This window comes from Abramis brama (assembly GCF_963993115.1).
Source record: "Abramis brama genome assembly, chromosome: 15".
NCBI classification, from domain to species: Eukaryota; Metazoa; Chordata; class Actinopteri; order Cypriniformes; family Leuciscidae; genus Abramis; species Abramis brama.
Genome location: NC_139977.1, coordinates 28,097,634 through 28,117,271, shown reverse-complemented (window position 1 = coordinate 28,117,271; position 19,638 = coordinate 28,097,634). Strand labels below are relative to the sequence as shown.

The 19,638-nt window shown below is 38.8% G+C and overlaps 1 protein-coding gene across 1 annotated transcript; it reads right to left on the bottom strand.

Annotated features, from left to right (window-relative positions):
- Window positions 1–123: 123 nt before the first annotated feature.
- Window positions 124–18,439, bottom strand: crb2a (crumbs cell polarity complex component 2a). Its single transcript, XM_084136658.1, has 13 exons — window positions 18,110–18,439; window positions 8,977–9,636; window positions 8,419–8,614; window positions 8,049–8,188; window positions 7,784–7,954; window positions 7,450–7,563; window positions 6,407–7,375; window positions 5,497–6,077; window positions 5,249–5,414; window positions 4,235–5,105; window positions 3,787–3,903; window positions 3,564–3,690; window positions 124–3,433 (listed from the first exon to the last, which is right to left on the bottom strand). Exons 1-13 carry the CDS (start codon window positions 18,201–18,203, stop codon window positions 3,212–3,214), a joined length of 4,428 nt encoding a protein of 1,475 aa, XP_083992784.1. The 5' UTR covers window positions 18,204–18,439; the 3' UTR covers window positions 124–3,211.
- Between the last annotated feature and the right edge of the window lie 1,199 nt (window positions 18,440–19,638).

The following is a 19,638-nucleotide window of genomic DNA, read 5'->3' as shown; positions in this document are numbered from 1 at the left end:
GTCATTCCCAGTATTCTTGCACATATTGTTATTTATAATATTTTAGGGGTGTTTAACATGTTAATTAAGTGTTGCTAATTATAAGCAAAATTGATGACATTTAAAAAAAACAAGCACAAATAATCATAGATCCGACCTTTACTCAATTTACACATTTAAACACAACACCTTTATTAAACAGTTTTTGCACATTTACACATTAAAAAATATATTCCTATGTTGATGTTGCAGTTCACACTGTACTTTTTAGTTTTAGTAATTCCTAAGCATACATTTGAAGGAAGCCAGATTGATATACAACAGACAAGAAAACACAAATTATAGCCACAATTTACAACATATACATACAACTTGTAAAATGAATGCAACTTGCATTCACTCAGTTTTTACAGCATTTAGGCATCAGCAAGGATTTGTTATTATGTTCATCTCATCTCTCTTTTTTTTTAATCTTCATACACAGGCATAATTTTATTTTACCACTCATGGCGTTCATGTTTGCATGTGTATCCCAGAGGTAAGTGTGTATAAACATTGAGTTTGGTGTTTGTATCTTTAGTAGTCTCACACTGGTATGCGTATAAATGCCCCACCCCCCATAAAAAATTTGAAGTGCGGTGATTGTCAAACAGTAAAATGTTCACAGTTTTTCCAATAACGGTCTCAGTCAGATTATGCTGCATTCACTGTTTTGTTGGAATGACCATAATTACAAGATTACAACTTCTAAGATTCTACTTAAAGTTATTTGTCTTGTGACTCCATCCATGACAGCTTAATAGCACCATATGCAGCTTTTAGCAAAAAAAATATATTAATCACTACATTCATTTATTTCTCTTTGTTGTCTCAAATATTTAATAGTGAAAGTGCAGGTTATTGGCTAAAATAAAATGGCATATCAAATATAAACCTAGTGATATTGCCAACTAACTCGCATTAACTGTAGTCTTTTTGGTTGTTTATATGACAGAAATGTGCTCAACAAAGACAAAGTGAATAGTTTTTAGTAATCATAAATGCGTAATTAGAGTAATTCTGACACAATGTGAATGCAACAATGCTTAAAAAGTTATGCCCAAAAGCAAAAAATATATAATATTTTACACCTTGTATTAAGCATTTTCGTCAATCTGATCACAAGTGGACGATGCTAAATACAGGGGCCGGTTTCACAAAGCTATTTTAGACCGGTCTATAGTGTTAGACAAGTCTAAAATTTGCTCATAGACTAGTCTAATGCAAGTTAGACTGTTTCACAAAAATAAAGACTGACTTAATTTAGACCAAAAAAATTAGACACCTTACCCCCAGGCTAACTTAGGTCTAAGACTCTATGTTACCTTGGCAACCAGCAGTTCACAATCAATTACAAACTGCCAAAAGAAAAGGGAAAAGGCTCATAATTTAAACATTTCTTCCAGTTATTACATTCCCAAGTAAAATGTCCTTGTAACTGTTAGGGCCGTTACATAGTCAACGCGAGCAACGATCGGCGCGCTCCCTTTCATAGTCTGAGCAGTGGACGCAAGCGTCACGGCACGGGCGATGCGTGAAATGCAATACACCGCTCACGCAACTGGGGTAGTTAGTCATAGTGGAGTCATAGCTCTGAACGCCCGTCTATTTCGCTTCAAACGCTCGCTTTATACGCGCGAATGGATTCAAAATGTTCAAGCGTCGAACTAGACGCGAATTTGACGCTCTATTCGCGTTTGGTGTGAATGCTGCAACAGGCTGCGATGTCAAGATTGCAATGCTGAAGAGTGTGTGTGTGTGTCAGAGAGAGAGAGAGGCACGGGCGCGATCGAACAGTGGAAACATAAAAACATACGCCGTCATTTATACTCCTCCAACAAACACATATTTTCCGCTGGGGTAAACTGCACTGAGCGGTTGAATGCGCCGCTTACTCGATCCGCCATGTTTTTTGTTTTGAAAAGCGTCTTATTTTACCCAGAATGCATTGCAGTGTAGTCCTACTTAAGATAGTCAGAGTCTTAAGTGCTTTGTGCAACGGTCTTATTTCGATGTCTATCTGAAGTCTGACTATCTACTATATCTAAGCCATAGTCAAAGTCTATCTTTGTGAAACCGGCCCCAGGTGTAAACGGGGTCTAAAACATTTTGCGCTTGTTTACTTTCGAACACTTCCAGAGGTAGTCGAAAACGCATTCTTGCGGATTGCTTTTCGTAGTGCAAACACTCATGTTATCGAATGTGTTCGAACAACCACAAAAGGATTTAAACTTTCTTGGCTGAAGAAGACTTCAGTTTGGTTTGAAGACAAAAAACGTACCAAACTCATTGTTCTTTCCTGATTTCTAACACACATTCACAGCGTTCTGTGTTGTCTTGCAGCTTTCAGAGCAAAAAAGAAAGCTGATGCTCTCCATAGTTTTTCTGCCATCCCCTTTTGACAAAAGAGATGGATTAAAACACCAGGTGTAAACGGGAATGTCTCCCTCGTCTACTTGTGATCCGATCGACCAAAACACATCTTAATACCAGGTGTAAACAGGGCCTAAAAGGGTAACTAGTTTGTTGTTCCCCTCCCCTGTAAATGCTAATGTATAGCTAATTATTCACATTGGCATGAATATGAAGCCACATTCCTTAGTGACAATTATCATATCCAGTATTGCCTACAGCAGAAATAGTAGCTAGTTAACATAACAGTCTTGCTACAGATATCATACCTTGTACATTCAAATGCTGTGGAATTTTTTTTTCAAAATGGTGCTTTCTCCATCTGTAGCACTACTTTCAGCGTTTATCTTTGAAAGGGATTTGTTAAAGATTTTAAATGCTGTGGAAGTGTGGGGAGAATGTAAACTCATATTTTTGCCTCTTTACTGTATGACACTTTGTCAAAGTCGTTCAGGCATATAATCCCGTGAGGTAAAGAATCACAACGTTCAAGTTCAACTAGACTTGAGAGAGTTGCTGGATAAATTCCAGAGTTGTTGGTCTCGACAAAATCTATGGTGAAATATCAACCATATTTAATGACTTCTCATTTAAAAAAAATTCCTCTTTATTTGTATTACAGCAGATCTTTAGGTTGCTTGTTTGATGTAGCACTTGCTTATTATTGTAGCTCCATAATACCACATGGTCTTGGAAAGGTTGAGTTTAGTTTTATGAAGTCACTCCGATAATATTAGCGCCCCCTTGTCTACATCTGTTTTTGTCACCTTGTCTACATTTCTCAAATTAGACGCTCTTCGGGTGGTACTTTCAGCATGCTATCCATCTCCAGGCGTGCACCTGCAACTTCCTGATGGCTTGGGGAATAAGTTCCTTCTGATTGCCGCTTCCTGCGTGCTGTCATCAACATGAAAATGAGACCAATAGCCACCAAGAGGACACAGCCACATACCAATGGAACCGCAATTGCCAGCCATGGTATATGATCTTGCTGAGCCTGCTTCTGCAGAGAGAGATTCAAATTGTTGTTGTTGGCAGGTATAAAAAGTAACAATCAACACTACTGAACTAGTTTGCATTCTTATTTTCGCTCCTAAATTGTATGCTTATTATTATACTCCGTGTTTACTTACATTTGTTTCACAGAACTGGCCACTGAATCCTGCTGGACACAAACATTGAAACCGGTTCAACCGATCCAGACACGATCCACCGTTTAGACATGGGCTAGATGCACACTCATCCATTTCTCTCTCACATCTGTGGGGGGAAAAAATGTGAACACTTAGTCATCTATATCAGTATTTGTATATTCAATTTATTTCTAATGGACAAGGATGTAAGTGTTAATTCCACCTGTCTCCTGTGAATCCTGGAAGGCAGGTGCAGTTTGCCCCCCACTGAGTGTCATGACAGATGCCATCATTTTCACATTCAAAATCCAGTTGACATTTAAGAGGAGGGTAGTTATACCTGATGCACAAGAACACAAACAAACAAATGCTCAAACTCACAACAGATCAAAACAGTCCCAAACAGATAAGGATACAGCCTCACTGGTTCATTCAAACTTGAGTAACAAGAAATAACTGTATAAAATGGATGGTGAACTATTTTTTTTTCCCCCACTGGCTTTCATTAGTATTTACAATTGCAAGCAGTTTTGCATTTGGTTGTAATGTGAAGGCCACGTTATAACCCTGTTCTCTGTTCAACAGAGTGGAAGGGCGTATGTATTGTAAATGGAGTCTAAGTTATGGCTGAGTCAAGTCTAGGCATCAATGTGTGATCAGTAGGAACTTACTGACAACGTGTTCCGCTGTAATTAGGGGGACAGATACAGGTGTAGTCATTTACTCCATCCACACAGGTTCCCCCGTTCTTACACTTCAATCCTTTACAGTCGTCTATGTTTTCCGAACATGTAGGTCCAGCATATCCTGGGTGACACAAGCAGTCAAACCCATTAAACTTGTCCTTGCATTTGCCATGGAGACAGGGTCCTGAGACACACTCGTCTGTTTCTTTCTCGCATGTGATCCCTTCCCAGCCGGGTGAGCACTGGCAGCCAAAAGAATTGAAGAGATCCACACATGTACCACCACGCCTGCAAGGATGAGAGTGGCACACTGGAGCCCCGAAGCACCCTATGTGCACACGCTCATCTTGTCTCCGCCAAAACCGAGATGTTTGGGGTGGTTTGGCATTGTCTACAAATGGAAGATACACCTCACCTACTCTGACAGCACCTAGACATCCTGTGTACGTCTCTGCCAGTGCAACCTCACTTGACAAGTCTTTAAGAAAAGTTAAACTACCAGCAAGCACTGGGGCACTGCTACCATCAATGATGTCATCCACCAAAACCAACCACTGTGATACATCACGCTCTGGGTTGGCCATGGCAACGAGCAGGCGATGCCAGGTTCCATCTGCAATGTGTCTCTGTCCAGAGAATTTTACTGGTTCCACACTGTTCTCTGTATGAAGCTCCACATAAATGGCTGAATCCAACAGACCAACCAGAAGAAGTTCCACTCCTCTCCATGCACGAAGTAGCACACCATTTTCCTGCCTTGTACGGAGCTCCATGGTAACATTGGTCACTGGGTCAACTACAGATCCCTTAGCACTGTAGTGTAAGGGTGTGTTGTCAAATGTTGCATTAGCAATGCCTGGTAAGAAAAAAAAAACTTTTTTTTAACATACATTTATATTTACTACTTGATTATAAACATTTATACATTAATCATATTTGAATTATTTCAAGAAAACAAGAAAATTAAAAATATCAGCAAGGTGTTCAAGATAAGCATACACTCAAAACCATCCGACAGATCCACGCAGCGTCCACCATTTACGCACGGGTCACTGACACACCAAACTCTGGTTTCACATGTCTTTCCAGTGAAATCCCGTGGACAGGAACAAGTAAAGTCATTCCATGTGACTGTGCACTCTCCACCATTTAAGCAAGGCTCCACCTGCAAACCAATTGCACAACGACAGCTTGTAATTATCATTGCAGGTATGATGAAATGAAAACAAAAATGTATGTCTACATACCTTGCATGTGTCATCACTCATGCATCCAGGTAGCACATTTTCTGCATCACTGGAGAAATATATAGTCTCACTGAGGGTAATATTCCAGGGTTCCACTGCCAGATGCACATCGTCTAGTCTCAGGTCCTGCAGGCATCCCTTAAATTGTCCACCCCAATCTGTTGCACCCTCTTCACCTGGAACTCCACCAACATACACCAGGTCTCCCTTCAGAACTTCCATGTCAGGCAGTGAGCCAAGCCTATAGCGCAATCCTCCATGGCTAAAGAATACCAAACCCTCCTGTATGTCCAACTGAAGCAGTGGCTTCTCTCCATTACAGACAAACACTGGTGATGATAGGGTGGGTGACTCCGCTACAGAGGTCACCTGTACTCGTCCCATTTCCAGGTACATAGTAAAATAAGGATCATCTCCCTCTGTCTCCTGAAGGCCTGCCCTTCGTAGCTGAAATAATAATCCACTTGATTTAAGTGATCGTAGGAAGAATGAGACACTAAAGTTCCTGCCAATATCAGACAGCAGTACAAATGGAAGAAAGCTTGTAGAGTGCTCATGACCAAATGTCCAAGAGGGAAAATCTGGAAAATAAAGAGAAATAGAGACAAAAATCAAGTATGATAATGTGCCAATGTTTTATTATTGTATAAGTTTGGTTTCCTCTACACCAAAACTATGCAACTGCAGTCCTGGAGGGCCACTGTCCTGCAAAGTTTCAGTCCCACAAGAATCAAACACATGCCTGTATTTTCCAAGTAATCATCTTGATTAGTTTGTTCAGGTGTGTTTGTATAAGGTTAGAGCTAAACCTGGCAGAACAATTACCCTTCAGCACCAGAGCTGAATATCCCCGCTCTACACATTACTACAAGATCAATGTCTGAGTGTATGAGGATATGCTTATGCACACCTTGGCTGCAGTCATGTCCATAATGTGGTCTATAACAGTCACAGCGGTAGCTCGTCCAGAGGTCAACACAGTGCCCTTGTTGAGAGCAAGGATGTGGGTCCACTTGGCACCATTCCGTCTTTATACAGCCTAACTCTACACTTTCCTCCTTGTCATCCAGATCATGGGGCAGGACAGGATGGCCATCAATCTGTAGGTCCTCCATACAGCCCAAAAAGCCATGGCCGCTCAATGTAAGGTACATGTACTCCTCTGGTACTCCACCCACATATATCTTTGTGAGCATCTCGTAGTGCAAAAAAGTTTCATGATCATCTGGTTGCTTGTCTTCAACTCTGCATACTTGATTGTCACAGCCTGGACCTTTGACCTGAAGCACAAGTCTGGTATCCTGTTCATCAATGGTGACCATTGCCTCATGCCAACCTCCGTCACTTACAAGCACTGGTAATTGTGCCTCCAGTGACTCTCCCTCCTTAGATATTGCCTTAGCAAGCAGCTCACCCCCAACAATCTCTAGGGATAAGAAGAGCTCATCATTGCCACGAAAGAACAGCAGCATATCCGGCAGAGTGGTTCGGAAGCGCAGACGAACCCCCAGAGGGTGCTCGTGTTCTATGTCTCTCCTTCTGCGCTCGAGTGGTGGAACCTCAATCAGAAAGAACCTCGGTGAGGAGAAGGAAAATGTGGTTGGTGTAGAACATATGTCATCATAGAAACCAGGAGGACAAAGGCAAGTATGTCCATGTGTCTCTTCATCTAACCACGGCAAGCAGGTGGCGCCATTTTGGCAGTCATGCTCAATGCAACCAAGCAGCTGCACAGTGCATTGGGGACCCCCCCATGGCAGGTGACCTTCCTCAGCTTCTGCACATTGGCACTTGTATTCAGCTACTCCATCTTCACATACACCTCCATTCAGGCAGGGGGCACTCTCACACTCATCTATATTAACCTCACACTCCACGCCTGAGAAAGACAGACCAAAATGAACAATACAGACAAATACACATGCAAACAGTTTCCCATATGCAAACACTAACCTACAAACCCCTCCGGGCATAGACACGTGTATCCGTTAACCAAATCCTTACAGCTTCCTCCATTGTGACAGGGCTCAGATACACACTCATTTATGTTCACTGAACAGTTCTCTCCTGGGGAAATAAACAAATAAACAGCATGACAAAACTCTGTTCAGGTAAAACATTGTGTCATTACTTGAGTAACCTTCACCACCCATTCAATCACATATTGGGTCACAAAATAGTTAGGCTCAACTTCGGAACAAGTTCCTAAAATGAAAGCAGTTGCAATGTCTGTGTATTGTTTTACTGTACTGTTTTACATTTACATCTGTTTTCATGTTTCCGGTACCTGTGTATCCTGGTTGGCACTGACAGACGTAACCCACAGCTGTGGCGTAGGTGAACTCCCAGTCCGTTTCCCAGAGATCTGGATTTGACTTCTCAAAACATTCACCATCGTTCTCACAAGGAGTATCAGCACATTCATCTATATCCACCTCACAGTTATCTCCTTCAAAACCTATTCACACATTAACATTGTTTCAGTTTGTTGCAGAGTTAGGGATATAAAGACTTGAAAGACTTGAGTGCGGTTTTGGATAAAGGAGAGCTACCTGGCCAACAGGTACAGTTGTAGTGGTTAATGCCTTCTAGACAAGTAGCTCCATGTTGGCAAGGATGAGATGCACACTCCGGAATATCCTCCTCACAGTGGTCCCCCATAAAACCAGTGCCTTCACATTCACACTCATAACTGCATACAAACACACCAAATCAGACTATTTTAACTTTCAGCATAAAATCTGCTCTGCATTACAGCTTTTTCTGGCCAATAACCAACCACTTAGATAGGAAGAGACTGTCTGACTAACATGTAACATTTGTTTTACTCACAGTGAGTAAGTGAAAAAATAATGGGCAGTGCATGGACATGCCATCTGCATGACTCTTTCAGGCATTCCCACAATTCCAGAGTTCCGTTACCTATCAATAAGGTCGTGGCAGATTCCTCCATTCTGACATGGATCACTCTCACATTCATCGATATTGGTTTCACAGTCGGAACCTTCAAACCCCTGCACACAGTCACAGGTGTACAACCCCACTAGGTCATGACAGGTGGCTCCGTTCTGACAGGGATTTGACTCGCATTCATCAATCTCCATCTCACAGTTCACTCCTACAGAGATACAAAACACAATACATGACTTAAAAAATCAGATCTAAAAACAGCTTGCGACTTGGCAAGTACCAGTTATTAATTGCTGTCAACATCCATATAGACCAGGAGTGCCCAATCCTACTTCTGGAGGGCCATAGTCCTGCAGAGTTTAGTTCCAACCAAAACAAATCTGAATCAGCCATTAAGATCTACTAGGATTACCTGAAATTAGTGTGTTGGAACTAATTTTTGCAGGACCTTTGTCTGTCAGCATTAGGATCGGGCACCCCTGCTTTAGACTATTAGCATACAGTTACAAAATGTGGAAACTTAAGGTTTCAAACAAGTTAATAATATATTCATCCACACCCACAGATTACCTGTATATCCCAGCAGGCATTCACACAGGTACCGGTCTTTCCCATTAATACATGTTCCATTGTTCCTACAAGGTCTCGATGCACACTCATTAATGTCAATCTCACAGTTGTGTCCTTGGTATCCAGGTACACAGAAGCAGTGATACTTGTTGGCCCCATCCAAACAGATTGCACCGTTCTGACAGGGATGTGAATCACACTCATCCAGGTCCTCTTCGCAGGTCTCACCACGAAAACCGTCTGAACAAGTGCATTCAAATCCATCCACTATACGTCTACAGGTGCCATTGTTGAGGCAGGGTTCATCAACACAGTCTGTGATGCGACGACTACAGTCCTCTCCTCCAAAACCAGGTGGGCACAAGCATTTGAAGCCATTCAGCTCGTCCACACACTCAGAGAGGGCACCGACACACGGCCCACTTTCACACTCATTGATGTCCTCTGGGCAGGTGTAGTGATCTGTGCCAGGTTCACTGACACACCCTTCACATTCGGCAAACACACAACCGTCGTACAGCTCCGCACAGTCCCTCCCCATGTACCGTACTCCTTCCCGTGAACACAAACACACATAATCATCCATTGTATCTACGCATGTCGCCCCATTCTGACACGGAGAAGATGCACACAAATCAGATGACCCGGAACAGAATATACCTAGAGAAAGAAAGACAGGATTTAATATGGTACCTCTAACTGATGCATATCACCAACGGGAAACCCGATGTAAATTCCAAGTAAATATTATGTCAGTTTTTTACCACTGATCATACTTGGGGTTTGGGGCTTGGTGACCTACACCATTTTTTCCAATAGACATGGAATAAAAGAGACATGACTGGAGAGATGTCCTGAAACTTTTTAAGCAATCAGATTTGTGATAGATGTCTATATGTCTTGACAATAAAATTGGGAAATAAATCCCATAGACCTTGAATAACAAACATATATCATCTAGGGCCCATAATGTCATAGAAAGTTGGAGGTGGGGTCATTTGATTAGGCTGGTAAGCAACCATCTAGCAACTACTAAGCAAACTGCAAAAAAAAACAAACATACAGAACACCTTAGCACCCACATAGCATAATTCTAACATAGTGATGATTAATTTTGCATGTGCATTTTCTTCAGAAAACTTGAAAGATTCTGTTGAAAAATGAAAAACAGACAAATACCATTCAAGACAAAGGTAATACTGACATCAGTTAATAACAGGCTGTTGATCACAAACCTTAATCCTTGGTAAGACTGACTGAGCCCGAGGAACAAAGTGAAATAATCTCTTAAAAATCAGCATTGCAAATACCAAGCCCATATGTGAGGTTGATCATTTGTGAGGTTCAGAATAATTATTATTATTTATTTTTGTATTTCTTAGTCATAACAAGTCTTAAAATTTGAGAGATCCCCTGTAATTTGTGACCTAGTGTGTATTGTAAATTGCATATTTTGCTTGTGCATATGAGTATGTATTTTTTAGATCAGAATGTGGTGCAAAGCATTCATGGGGATTTTCTCGTGCAATTCAACCAATCGCATGAAAGCTCTTTGCGTCATTCCAAATTCCTGTTATCTGCATGACCTCGACCCTCAACCCCCACTGCGCATTCAATTCAGATCCATTAGTGTGGCCCACCCATCCTTAACCCTTGTGGGGCCCCTCGTCCCCCTAAACACTCCCCCAACTTCTCTCAACCACTTTGCTGCCCTGGCCCCCTCAATGTCGCTTTGATCAGACCTTCATCCCAAATATTCATTCAGGCGGAAGATATTAATGAATGGGCAAAAGGAATGAGGTTGTGCGTGTGTGTCTGTGTGCCCATGTTGAGCATTGTGTGTGTAGCAAGGCAGCGTAGCAGAAATGGTGCAGCATTTTGTGAAAATAAGGTGAAGCGTGAAGGGACTGGAATCAAATGTTCCCACAAGGGTAAAACTTGATTCTTAAACCTTTTTAAGGTCACATTAAAGGGTTAGTTCACCCAAAATTAAAATGATCCCATAATTTACTCACCCTCAAGCCATCCTAAGTATTTATGACTTTCTTCTTTCAGCCAAACACAATCAGAGTTATTTAAAAAAATATCCTGGCTCTTCCACACTTTATAATGGGAGCGAATAGAGCCTGAGTTTTTGAAGCTCCAAAAAGCACATCCATCCATCATAAAAGTAATCCATACGGCACCAGGGGGTTAAAAAAGGCCTTCTGAAGCGAAATGATGCATTTTTGTAAGTTTGCATTATTGATTATCTTATTTTCCTATTATTGTAAAGCTGCTTTGAAACAATCGGTACTGTTTAAAGCAGTAAATGAATAAACATGACTTAACTTGTCTCGATTTGTGGAGCAACAGTTTACAGATCATAATAGCAGTGACAAGTAGGTTCCCAAAGTCTTATACTATAAGAGAAAATGCTTCTTTTTTCTAATGTAATACTTTCTTTTTTACATGATAAATTACATAGCAAATTGTACTATATCAGCACAACAATTTTAGTGTAAGATAGAACATCATAATGTTCCTTTACTCTAAATTGTTCAAAATCCTGAATCTTTGTTTCTTTCCAGATATAAATTCGATTTTGATTGGATTGGATTGGATTGGATTTCCGGATTGTCAGTTCCAGACTTTTGGACCCACTTCAATGTATTTGCCCAGACACTTTAATCAACATGGAAGTGTTACTTTTAGAACAGAAACATCTTATCAGTCTCAGAACACACAGACTGTTCTTACACAACACAACTGAGAGCTTACACACTGATCTTAGTGTGAACACGCTCACATTTATCTTGCGGCTTACACAAGTGGATATTTTTAGGAGTAATCGCCATGCACACATTATGTTCCCAAAAAAATATTTTAAGAACACTAATTTTAGCATGTTTCACTGTGTAGGATGCAGCAGATCCGTCTGACACCCACAAATAAGCACTCATTCCCCAGGAAAACAAGCTCCACTCAGACTGACCTAGAAAGTGTTCAGTTTCCATAGTTGCTGCTAAGCTAATTTGGCCCTGAGATGAGATTCTGACCTCTGACCTCAGATCCACCTCCCCTCTCCTTTTATTTTCCGTCTTTCTCACCATAGATCTCTTTAAAGCTAATGTCATTTCCTGTCAGTATAGTGTGATAAGTAAAGAAGATTTCTCAGCTCGTTAAATCAGTTTTAACGAATTCAAACAATGTGATTATTGTCCAACATCCAGCCACATTAGAGTCCAACATCCAGCCACGCAAGAAAACATGAAATCTTCCTGAGGGAATAATATGCTGATGTGATTTGCTGCCCAAGAAACATTTCTGATTATTATTAATGTAAAAAAAAAAAAAAAAAAGTCAGGATTCTTTTATGAATAGAAGGTTCAAAGTAGATTTATCCGAAATAAACTTTTGATTACTTTAATGCATCCTTGCTGAATAAAAGTAGGCTATTACTTTCTTTAATTTCTTTAAAATGTAGTGTATAATGTTACAAAAGCTTTCTATTTCAGATAAATGCTATTATTTTGAACTATGGTTTGTGTGTAATGTGACTTTTTTTGTGTGACCTTAAAATTCGTTTTAGAATTAAATTGTGCATAAATAGGTTAAGCAAAACAAATGTGTTTATGTCTGAGAACCTTTTAAACACATACAAACCTGAAATGACATATACTGTGTGATAGGCTACAGTACAAATATTCTGAGTGTCCCTTATTTTCCTGTAAAGAACCACGATTGTCCTGCATTTTTCTTTTCTGAAGTTGGCAACCCTACGCTGCCATGAAGGGTCACTAAGCCAGATGGAGCATAATGATGCCCGTCAGAAGCATCCAGTCCACTGACGGCAGACATACATGAAGTGCCTCTTCTAGTTTTCTTTTTTTACTTACTCCTTCCTGTCACTGAAGGACACTGATTATCTGCTTTCTGTTTAGCCCTCTGCTAACCTGTGTTGTAGGCTACTGTTTACAGAAAATTAAAGTGGATTAAACTGTCTGTACCTCATTTAGCTTATGTACTCTCACAAAAACACGTGTGCTTGAGCACTCACTGACTGAACCTTTAATTGACAATATCTGTGTTGTCTGCTCACATGTTAGACCTTGAATTTCATCATAATTTCAGATGAAATATTTGTACTTTCTGTCGTGTAAGTTTGAGTAGGCCAAAGTCTTCACATACTGAGCTGAACGTAATCCTCTCAGAGTGGTGTGTGTAAAACAGGACAGCTTTAGGTTAGTCTACACTGCTAAGCCAGACAGCTTCTGTAACCTTAGAATCCAGTTCTCTGCCACCTTGTGCCATCTATCTATCTATCTATCTATCTATCTATCTATCTATCTATCTATCTATCTATCTATCTATCTATCTATCTATCTATCTATCTATCTATCTATCTATCTATCTATCTATCTATCTATCTATCTATCTATCTATCTATCTATCTATCTACTTTCATTCAGCAAGGATGTATTAAATTGATTAAAACAGTAATGACATTTTATAATGTTACAAATAATATAAATTTCAAATAAATGCTGTTCTTTTGAACGTTCTATTCATAAAAGAATAAAATAATGAATCATAGTATCCACAAAAGTATTAAGCAGCAAAAACTGTTGATTATACATTGACATTGATATTAATAAGAAATGTTTCTTGAGCAGCAAATTAGCATATCAGAATGATTTCTGAAGGATCATGTGACACTGAAGACTGAAAACTGGAGTAATGATGCTGAAAATTCAGCTTTGCATCACAGGAATGAATTACATTTTAAAACATATTTAAATAGAAAACAGTTATTTTAATTTCTAATAATATTTCAGAATATTACTGTATTTTTGATAATGCAGCCTTTACCCACTGCACTACTGCAACAATATCTGTCTTCTACAAATGTGAGCTTGTCACCTTTTGATCTGGTCATGTTCCATTCATATTCATACAGTATTTGTATTCTCTTAAATGTGATCTCGCTGGAATGTGGACAGCACCCAGATGTGACGCATTTAGGTTCGAGGTGGAGACAGGCTGTAGTGGTTCTGATTATACAGACTTTAACATTGAGGTTTCACAGAGATCTGAGAGTCTTTGGCATCCTATGGCAGACGGAGACATTCTCCTGACATCTGTCTTGAGCACTACGGCTTACTTGTGTTTAAGGTTATCTGTGTGAGGCCGCTGGAAGAATGTTAGCCATGCAGGTTCTAAGAGTTAAACTGCTAACACTGATACTGACTGTCAATCAAGGAGAACTCCTCCCCTTTTGTTTACATCACTGTCAATCATCCCTGTTTGTCTTACTTCCTGCTGTGAGGGGGCGTGATTGGTTAGTTTTACAATTTTAGGGGTTACAGATTGTTTTAGAGGGGTCAGGTGGGGAAACGGCATCTGTATGTGTATAATTAAGATCCTATTGTAGTTTTTATTACTATTTTGAATTCGTTTTTATTTGTATGTTTGAAATTTAGGTCAAGTTTTAGTTATTTTGTTGTGTGTTTTTGTCATTTGTCGTATATATACAGTATTTCAGTTTATGTATTTTATGTCAGTTTTATTTCAAGTAAGAGGTTTATTTTATTTTTTAATTTTAATGGTTGTAGTTTTAGTTTCAGTTAACCCTGTAACACACTGTATGGATCTTGGAGGTAAGAGATCAACTGTCTATACAATGGCTGTGAAATTTGTCAGGGTTAGTGGCCCAGTCAGATGTGGAGATCATCTGAATGAGATAACACTCTCTTAATATGCATCTGTCCAGAGATATGAGTGGGCAGCTGGGACGTGTGTGTGATGTGTGACAGGACTTTGTGATAACCTGTGGTCTGGTTATTTTCACAGGCGCTGGAGAGGTGTGTACAAGTTTATTTGTACTCATGCATGCTTAATTCTCTCATGCGAACCTAAAATTAAGAGTTCTAAAATTAAGAATCAAACTTTTCAGACTAAATATATAGTTTTGACTCATTGTGATTATTAGAGTATTAATAGTTGTTCTTAGCATCAATATGAACTCAGACTTAGCACGTCTGTCATTAGCTCTAGTCTCAGATGCTAATTGGCTAATTAGCTTTATTCCACCCTGCATCTAAACACAAAGTTTTAACCTTTAAGACTAGGTGATGTTTTTGAGTGTTACGCCTCATGAGCACCAACACAAGGCTTTTGGCATTAGTTTTGAAGGATATTAGCTTTATTCTGTCAAGTAAATCTAAAACCAAAACATAATATTAGAATTTAAAATATTTCAGTTTTATCAACCAAATTTGTGGCATTAATATCTGTTAAGTAGCAGATACTGCTTAAGTAAACCTGGTCAGCGTCTGGAGAGTTTAAATGCAGAAATGTGAAGCTTGATTTTTTTGTAAGAGCACATAAGTGAATTATTTTGTAAAAACCTTTTTATTAAGCAGCTATTATTTGCAAGTAAATTGTCGAAATTGTCCTTTTTTAAGTTAGATGCGATTAATTGTGATTAATTGATTTGACAGCACTGATATAGGCTATATATATATATATATATATATATATATATATATATATATATATATATATATATATATATATATATTCTATTACCCAAAGCATTAATTTAACCCTCTAAATATATAATAGGTGATATTTTTGAGCATTAATCCACACAAAAGCATGTCAATGTTAGCATCAACACCTATAATATACTAGATCTTGACCAAAAATGTATGCACCTCTTGATGGAAATAACATCACAATATTTATTTCCATCAAGAGGTGTATCTATGTTTGGTCAAGATATTGCATTGACAATGCAAGAGTCCAGCACTCTGTAAAGTCTCCTCCAGCACATCCCAAAAACTTTCACTGAATTTAAGGTCTGGATTCAGAGGTGCCAATTAATGTGTGGAAATGGTTCTTCATGCTCCCTCACAACCATTTCACAGTTTGTCATCCTAGAATATGGCCATGATGTGTCTTCCTACATGGATGTTTAAGAAATGAAAAGCTACACACTCCATCAACTAGGTTTAGAAGAACTGTTGCCAAACATATAATATGCTAGAAATATAATAATCACTGCAATAATGATCCAATCATGACTCTTACATATTTGCCTTTTTAAATCCAAACAGACTTTTTTTTTTTTGGCCGTGCAGTGTATATTACACTCTATTACCCAAAACATTCATTGAACCTTCTAGGTGATATTTTTGATCAACAGAAAGACATTATTTGTTAATGTTAGCATCAATGCAAGTTCCTCTAGCTATAGGCTCACTTTTATTAGCAGAATCTTGACTGTGAGAATGCAGTGGACTTTGTCATGTGAATTTATTCTTCCCTGTCAGTGTTCTTGTTAGGATTAGGGTTGGGGGAAGGGTCCATTGTAGACGTTTTCATTGAAAAAGTCCCCCTTGTTTCCCTAAGCGCTTGATGTTACATTTGCATGCGTGATTTGACATGAACTATCAGCTCAGTCAGGACATTAGACCAGTTTCACTGTTCATCTCGCTGAATTTCCCCATTGACTCCCATTAGTCTATGCAAATACACTACAGATGCAGTGTTGTAATTGCATACAACACTTAACACCTAAACAGCAGGATCTGTGAGTCAGAACAATGAGCTTTGACTAAGCAAAGTGTATTTAATGTAAGTGCCAACCTTGCATTTCAATTTTATATAACACTTAGAACCAAAACTAACATTGACCAGAGCAATAAGTTATTACAGGTATTGCTATTACTGTAAAATTGCAAAAAATGTAAAAAACTTCATTTAATATAATCTTTAATTATCTTACAGTGATCCTGTTACACATGTAGTTACTGTAGTAATAACTATAAATTATGCATAATTACATGCAACTAACCCTAAACCAAACCCTGTAGAAAATACATGTAGTTAATTAGTATTACTCAGTACTAAAATTTATACTTGCTTTTATATACAACCATTAATACTTTAGACTCAAAACTTTAGATTTGTTATTGTCCTGGATATGATCATCATAGAGTTAAATACTCAGAAAAGCTTGACCGTGCATTCAGATGAAAGAGCGTTAAGCCTACAGGACGCAAAAGTAAACAAAGCTTGTTAAAAGTGCTTAACGCAGATTCCACCCACACACAACGTCCAAATGACTCAGCCCTGGTGTCATGGCAACGGGAAACAATGGAACCCACCCCCCAAGTTTTTCTGCTTCAGACAGAGGCCTGAGAGCGGGGCAGAATCAGACTGGATGGATGGATGGAGGGAGGGAGGGAAAATAGATGGGTAACCTCCCCCATACACCCGTCTAACATGCACCAGTCATATCCACTCCAGACAGAAGGAGGGAGGCGAGTAACACTCCAGTGCACATCTTTGGGAGTCCCAGATAACAGAAAATGACCACAACACTAATGCGAGAAACAGTGCCAGGAATTCTGTGTCAGCATAAAACAGAAGAAAAGAAAAAATGTTGAGTTGTTTCAACTCATGTTTGGGTCAAATATGGACAAACCCAACTGTTGGGTTTCAAAATAAAATGAAAAACAACCCAGCATTTTTTTAGAATGTAGAAGATATGATATCTAATTAATAACAAAATGAACACCAAGGGCTTACCATGCAGTTTTTTTTTTTTAAATCACCATGATGCTAGATTTTTGTGGGTGGTTGCCAGGGTGTTGCTAGGGTGTTCTGAGTGGTTGCTAGGTGCCCCCCCCCCCCATGCTTTTGTCTCCTAATATAATTATGAAACATTTATTACTAATACATTTGTTTGTATTTTTTATAGTGTGGATAAAGTACATTTACTTGCTTTCAACTCCCTTTCCCAAAAAAATCAAAGTACCAGTAGAGCCACATCCAACCTGTTGCTTTTGACTCTAGCAGAGATATATATGATTAAACTTGGTCTTTCTTAGAATAAAACACACTTAAGTGAGCAAATATTAGCAAAACATCACATTCTATTTCTATCCCTGATTATATGAAAGGTATTCTCAACAGCTTTTAATGATCAGTGTCCCATTTTTTGCCTCTTGTAAGAAGTTCCTTCTTTCATTGTTCAGGGTTTCCAAGTAAAAGTTAATTTAATGTTCTATAAATATGTATTTATGAAAATATATGTTCATAGAATATTATATCTTAGATAGACAGAAGGAGAGAGAGAACTTACCCCATTTGAACATCATCATGGTCAGTAAAAATGTCCCGGGGCATTTCAGAAGTACTTTCCTGATCTCCATGGTGACGTGAGACAATCCAAACATACCAAACTAGCTTAATGTCTCTTTGAGTCCTTCATAGTGGAGCAACCTTCAAATTAAACCATCTTGGGGAACATCAAACGTCGGAGTTCCCGCATGATCCTGAAGCTGAAAGTCTGCTCTGTTGAAATTCTCTTTGGTCTCTTAATTCCTATAAGCGTCAGGGTGTGTCGTTCATGTAAAGTTCCTCTGTCCAGCATCAGAACGGTCAGGCTGAGAGCAGTGTTTGTACGTGTAGTAATGAGACTAACTCTCTCACCCAATCCCACTGCAGCTTACCACACTAATCACCCTGAGAGGGGAGGGGCCGGAAAACCAGAAGTGGACTTCAGCACCAGGACTCCTGTGTGTGTGAATGGGTTGGCTTAGCTACACTTTGGGAACAGAATGGAACTAATTCAGACAAAACAGGACATAAGGACATTCAGGGATGTCCTCAAGGATAAACATGATTCATAAAACTAAAAATGTTTTAATAACAATGATATAGGAACACTTTATTTTACAGTCCTGTTCCGTTATAATAACTGGGTTATAACTAGATACTAACCCTGGACCTACCCTAAAACCTAACCTTAACCCATGTAGTTATCTTATATTACCAGTACTTTCATGTGTAACTACACTGTAAGTACACGTACTGTAAAATAAAGTGTAACCATGATAAGAGCTTAAAGGGATAATTCACCCAAAAATGAAAATTCTGTCATCATTTACTCACCCTCATGCCTGTATGCATTTCTCTCTTCTGATGAACACAAAATAAGATATTTTGGAGAATGTCAGTAACCAAACAGTTGATGTGCCCCATTTTTTCTCTCCACACTATGGAAGTCAATGGGGTCCATCAACTATCAACAATGGTTACCCATATTCTTCAAAATATCTTATTTTGTGTTTAGGAGAAGACAGAAACTCTTCAGGTTTGGAACATCTTGAGGGTGAGTAAACGATGACATCATTTTTGGGTGAACTATCCCTTTAGTACAATGACAAAATGATGTCTACAAAAGGTTTCTGTAAAGGGTAGGTGTAGAGTTATCATATAGACTTACTTAAGTAGGCTATAATTTACTTAATATAAAAACTAAAAGTCATTTAAGAAAATGTATGTATTTGTGGGCAAGTCATTTTGTGTGTGTGCATGTGTGTGTGTGATGAAACATAAAACCAACAAAATAAAATGTTTCTATTCTGTGTGGTTTCTTATTTATTGTAAAAGTAAGTTTACTATGATTTATGTATGTCTTTTATTAGTTAAATTTTCTACACTTTTGCAGGTGGACAGCAGACGGCTCAGGTCAGTGTTATTTTAGTACTATTTATATATTATTTTAGTATGTATTCATATTTATAAAAAAAAAAATCACATTTCCTTTTAATTTTAGTTTGTTTTAGTAATTTTTTATGTGCTTTTGTCATTGTTATTCATTTTTGG

What these genes read in the sequence shown, in the direction of transcription:
- crb2a (XM_084136658.1), bottom strand. Translation starts at nt 18,203, where the DNA reads ATGTTTGGATTGTCTCACGTCACCATGGAGATCAGGAAAGTACTTCTG. An exon ending in ATGCCTGCTGGGATATACAG is followed by an intron (nt 8,615 to 8,976) that starts GTAATCTGTGGG and finishes GTATCTCTGTAG; the next exon opens with GAGTGAACTGTGAGATGGAG. An exon ending in TGAGTGATGACACATGCAAG is followed by an intron (nt 5,415 to 5,496) that starts GTATGTAGACAT and finishes ATTGGTTTGCAG; the next exon opens with GTGGAGCCTTGCTTAAATGG.